We start from the raw sequence: 6000 nt of genomic DNA on the forward strand, positions 1-6000 counted from the left end.
GTAAAACAAGACAAACTGTGACCAATTGCATGTGCAAGTACAAACTTTTGCTCTTTCAAAAAAATTCTCAGTTAAAATGATTCAAGATATAGTATTCTTGTTTTGTTATTGTTGTTGATGTGTACTTGGAAAAAAGAAGATTGCTGCTGTATTTAAAAGAAAGCATAAATGATACAGATTCCAGTACAGTACTGGGTTTGGATGACTATACTAATTGCATCAAAGACATGAGAAAGAAACTTAAGTAATGCTTAGTATTTGAGAAATATGCTGATTGTTATAATGTTTGCTATATTTGATTGAATTTCTTAGTTAATACTTGTTTTTCTTTGTCTACAGCTGACTGTGCCGTGTAAGTGCTTGCGTTGGATATCTGTCGCCAACTGTGGTTGGATAGTGGATGATTCTTTAGTTCAGCTCTTCCTTAACAACCGTAATCTTCTCTCAGTGAATCTCAATGGCTGTGAAGGTCTCAATGGAGCAGCTTTGCAGGTAAAACAAACATGATAATTTTGTACTTACAGCATAGTTTAATTATCCTGTTCGTATGTAAGGTATACCTTGGTTGCTCATTCCAGAAGAATGTTTGAAATTTTAGGTATGTACCCAGTACCCAGTTTATCTTTGAAATAACTTTAAAGTGATGCTTTAAAAATTTGGTATTGAAACATCTTCCTTAAGTATTTTCACTGTTTGTTCAAGAGGCACAAAGACCTTGTATATGGTTTATCCTAGCCAGCTACAGAGATAAAGAATTTCAGTTTTTTAGAACAATATTTTTCATGTTTTATACCAATGTCTCAATTATACTGTACACCATAGTTATCTCTTGCTAACTTAAAGTGAATTTTCCCATATATTCAGAGTGCTGTTGTGAACTGCAAGAAACTCACCAGCCTCTCTCTTGCGGACTCACCTTGGCTAACAAGAGGTGGATGGCAGGTCATCACGTTGCATCTGGTAATATTTTGGGATTCAATTGACACAATACTACTTTTATCCACATTGTTGCTTTTCTTCAAATAGAGTTTTGATCCTGTACCCCAGAAAAATTGTAAAGGTGTAGCTCCATCTGTAAAATAATTTATGATTGGTTAGCAGCAGCAGGTGACCATTATTGCAGTTATTATTTACGCTGTGTGCTTACTAGAGGGCTATGCAACTAGCCTTTCATAGCCCTCATTCCTTCTCTGATGCAAATCAGCATGACCAAGTACACTACCTTGGATACTACATACATTACTTGTTGTTCCTTTAACCCAGACTTCTTTCCAGGTGTATTGTGTGGCCAAATATTGATTGATTGTTTGTTGTGAAACAACTTTCTTTAGCTTTCAGGAAGGTGTGAAAAGACTTCTTTCTTTTTGGTTAGGCAATGCCATTCTTTTAAGGTGGCCGAATGATGTACTTCCCACTTGCCACAGATGTTCATTCATGTACGTAGTCCTGTTTTTAGTGACAGAGATGCTTTATTTTTTTTTTTATCAATTTTTTGCTGCTGTAAGGACTTGGATTAGATATTTTTGTCAGTGGAGTAGATGAGTCACTCAGCAGTGGTTGTCACTGAATAGATAAAAATCTTTGTGCACTATTAGAAGGGTGTATTACTAACTGTATTTGATATTTTCAGTCAAGACTACAAAAAATTGATGCAAGAGGCTGTTGGGATGTTGATGATGAAACCTTCAAGAATTTCTTCATGAAGTTCCCAGGACTGAAGGAAGTTAGATTGGCCAGAGTAGAGGCAGTTTCAGATAATACACTATATTTCGTAGCTCATGGCTGCCCCGAGCTGGAAGTTCTGGATGTGTCACACTGTTGGCGTGTTAGTGAAAATGGTATTAAACAGGTATGATCAGTTAATATCTCATGTTTTTCAAGTGTTAGAACTTCAGTCTAAAAAATTTGAATACAGAAAGTTATAAAAGTTGTATTTGTTTCACAAGAAACCCATTACTTGTATATATATCCTATTTGTGAGTTTGGATGAATTTCCATCCAAAGTGAAAAAAAGAAGGCGTGTTATTCTAAGCAGGTTGTCACAGATGCGTATGGTTTTCTCCGGTCTCCCAGTGGCAAATTAAATCGCCTATTGTCTGTTGACTGACTTGTTCTTAGCCTACAGTCTTTTCCCTCAGACTGTATTAATTTGGATTACTTTTTTCATTCAGTTCACTCACAAACCAGTCATTCATTCACCCATCTTCACATATTTGATGTTTTCATCCAGTGCTTTACGTTAATTTGGAAATTAGGTGAAGGGAGAATTTTTTACCCAGGTTTGTAAGATACAGTAGTATGTGCTGAGGGTTTTTGAGTGCTAGATAAGTAGTTCAGAGGTTTTTTTTTTTTATAAGCTTTCTTGTTCTTCATCAGTTCTTGTGCTTTAATGATTGTTCTGGATTATTTTCAGAACAGATAATAGTGGTGTTTAAATGCATTTTGGTATGTATATAAACACATTTTAGTGTTGTTTGTAAGCAATTTTTTTATGTATGCTTTTACTTTTCATAACCTCGGTTTTGGGAGGATCTTTTGTGTTCTCTTCTGTCTTGTACCAGTGGAAAAAATTCATGTTAATTTACCTAATTGCCTGTGCTTGCATCTTAGGATGCTCCTACTTTCGTATGTAAGCCTGGAATTCACACTTAAATACAAAGTAGGCTATGCATAACTGATTCACGAAGATATGGAGCATGAATGTATAAATAAAGGCAAATTCAATGAAGGAAAAGTGAAACAGCGGAGTGGTTGCTTGGCCTCTCGACACATGGTCCTTTACCAGAGAAAGTAGGCTTTGTTAAAAGTAGCTTGATAAAAGGAACATTATATGTTTAAGATTTTTTCAAGGAAACATTTATATAATTTATATCTAGGAGATATTTTTGAAAACCTCAGTTGTTTTATTTGTACGTTTTATTTTGCTTTTCACTCTTTTGAAGGAAGTGATTTATACATGCCCAATTATTGTTGTCTTCTGTCATGTACAGATTTTTCTAAGTCAGGATTGTGTATATCACATTTGATAGGAAGGAACCTCTTCATCTCCTTGCCACATTATTTAAACTTCTCGGAATAAAAGTACCTAGTAATAAATTTATAGTAAATGGAATTGTTTGATTAATGTGACTGCTTTTTTATTAAGACCATTGGTTAGTACATGATAACTTTCTTTTCATTAAATCTCAACAGGTCATTGAGTACTGTAAAAGGCTGAGAGTACTTAATGTGGAAGGTTGCAGAGACATATCTGAAACTTATCTGTGCAGTTTGCAGATCAAAAGAATAAAAGTCATCCCACACCACAATGTCTGTGAAATTGCCAAGAAAAGAAGACGGGTCAACCACCTAGGCATCAACATTCAAATCTAGTCTTTCAAAATGTTTTATGAAGTTAGTATATCATATTGATTTTAAATGAAAGTGACAATACAATATTTATAAGGTCCATCCTCAAGTAAATATTTCAAGTGAAATGTTGAGCTTATTAAAAGGGACTACATGTATTTTTATAATGAGTTTAGTAGCTTTTATTCTTAAGAAAATGCATTGAAGGGAAAAGTTTACTGCAGTATATGCCTGTCAGGCATATGCTGCACAAAACTGATGGCTTTATTAGTGCTTGGCCAGTTATCTTTTAGGGAAAAAATAAATTAGATACAAAAATGTGTCTGGAAACTAGTATCCTTGGGTGATTGTACCATAAATTTTCAGTTGATAATGTTAATACAAATACTGTATGTATCTGGAGATCAGTTTTCCTGGTAGGTAGTACCACAAATCTTAAGTTCACATTGTTAACTGACACTGGCATCTCCAATAGGACTTATCTGGGCATTCGAGGATTGTCATTACCATTTGACATTCTTAAGCTGATGTAATCCTGTCAGTCACTTTTGTGCTTCATGTTGCCAGAATATTTTTGTCCAGCTCACACATGGTTGCAAGTTATGCTTTTGTGTGTGTGACTGACTGGTCTGTGAGGATTATGTTAATTTTACCTTTGCCACATATTACATAGGCTACATTATTATTATTATTATTATTATTATTATTATTATTATTATTATTATTATTATTATTATTATTATTATTATTATTATTATTATTATTATTATTATGAACAAGTTTAATGAGAATACTGTGTTGCATTTCTAGTCTCTCATGGGGCTTGCCTGAAGGACAACCAATTAACTGCCAGTCAGCGAAGGCTGGCTGCAGAGGCTGGAGTCAAAAACTTTATGCATGCAAGCCAGATGCCGTTGACTGATGTGAATGTATTCTTCCTGTTCAAAGAAAAATATTCATAGGATTGATTACCAAGCCTAGCAGTTGAAACTGAAGAAGGGAATAGTCTTCCTAAGCCACTTTGAGGTCACCAGTCCAGTAATCAGCTGCCCTGGGGTCTTGTTAACTTTGCATGATTGAAGCCTGGTAGCTCAACTTCTGTGGTTGTTGGTAAAAGTATGTGTGCCCACTGGTGCATCTTTTAGATCTTGTCCAGTATCACTAGTCTTCATCTAGATGAAAAACCAGCTCCTTTCCCAAACAAGAAGTCCTGAAAAAGCACAACTGCAAGAAAGAAAGAATTGCAGATCATGATGTTATCTGCTTATGTAGCATAGGGAACAGAGACAGATTTGAAGAAGTTCCTCTAATCACTGCTGGTCTTCTGATCACTAAAGTTAAGCAACATGGGAGTTTGTACAGGAATTGGATCATTTGGAAGTGTGATCACCAATAATAGCTAGGGACATATTTGCTAACATTGGTCTTTAGTCGTTGGAGGGGTGACCTGGAATTAATGCTAGATTCTTGGTACATGAGGTTTTATTCATGATTGGAGGCAGTAGCAATTCATGATACTAGCAGCCTGATTCCCAGAATCAATGATCACAACAGGATGGTGACACCTGCTGGAGCTTTTTCCGTCTTATACAAATTTCAAGACCAGATATTGGGTTAGATATGGGTTGAATAGGGAATGGCATTGAGTGAGACTCTGAGGATGGTCAACCTCCTTTCTCTGTGAATTGTAACATCAGTCTTATCTGGTAGAAATGACGTGAAAATGAATGTTTTAGAATTATGGTATTCACTATTGAGAAAACAGATATCCAGATTACATAGCTAGATGAAATTTATTTTCTCCTTAAGTTTGATTAACATTGTAACAAAATGAAAGATATTCATCCTTCACTTTATCCTTCTCTCTTAGAGGAGGTAGCTATAAAATTTTATGAGAAACTGGAAATCGTTGTAGCGTTAACTGATGGAATGTAACTTTGTTAATGTATTTATCTTTTAACCCTTCAAGATTTTGGTGGGTACAAAACTCATTTGTGCAAAACACTCTGTTCTGGCTTATTACTTATGAACTTTAAAGTAATTGTCTTTGATCACCTACTGTAAATTTGTTTCTTGACAGAATTATGGTATTATTGCTATGTTCAAATTTATAAGCCAAATAATTGTACTTGATTGTGGGGTCTTTAAACATGTAAGGCAATAAAATTACTACCTTTAGTTAGGTTGATGCATTGAAATTTTAGTACTTTTTATCAAATTTAAAAAAAAATGTAGTGGACATTTACAAATTAATTTTGAAGCACTTAAAAGTATGATTAATTTCCTTTCAGTTGATACACACACACACACACACACACACACACACACATATATATATATATATATATATATATATATATATATATATATATATATATATATATATATATATATATATATATATATATATATATATATATATATATATATATATATATATATATATATACAGTATATATATATATATATATATATATATATATATATATATATATATATATATATATATATATATATATATATATATATATATATATATATATATATATTGTCTGTTATTGGGATAAAAAATTTAAGGAAAAATAAGTAAAAATAATCAAGGTTTTTTATTCTTTTCAATTTTGGACTAGTTTAATGATAATGCTCTTTGAA

At 33.3% G+C, this 6000-nt stretch overlaps 1 protein-coding gene across 4 annotated transcripts in view; it reads left to right on the forward strand.

The window, feature by feature from the left end:
* The window catches only part of LOC136835616 (F-box/LRR-repeat protein 15-like), a 47795-nt gene extending 42124 nt beyond the window's left edge, over positions 1-5671 (forward strand). For 3 of the 4 annotated variants that reach the window (XM_067099380.1, XM_067099378.1, XM_067099381.1), the window contains exons 3-6: positions 340-492; positions 865-960; positions 1631-1849; positions 3193-4056. In XM_067099380.1, the coding sequence (XP_066955481.1) occupies positions 340-492; positions 865-960; positions 1631-1849; positions 3193-3372 (648 nt within the window). In that variant the 3' untranslated portion in view covers positions 3373-4056. Of the gene's footprint in view, positions 1-339; positions 493-864; positions 961-1630; positions 1850-3192; positions 4057-4158 lie in introns of those variants that run through there. The other variant, XM_067099379.1, reaches the window with a different exon arrangement.
* Positions 5672-6000: the final 329 nt, after the last annotated feature.

Source organism: Macrobrachium rosenbergii, chromosome 55, assembly GCF_040412425.1.
Source record: "Macrobrachium rosenbergii isolate ZJJX-2024 chromosome 55, ASM4041242v1, whole genome shotgun sequence".
In the NCBI taxonomy this organism is placed as follows: domain Eukaryota; kingdom Metazoa; phylum Arthropoda; class Malacostraca; order Decapoda; family Palaemonidae; genus Macrobrachium; species Macrobrachium rosenbergii.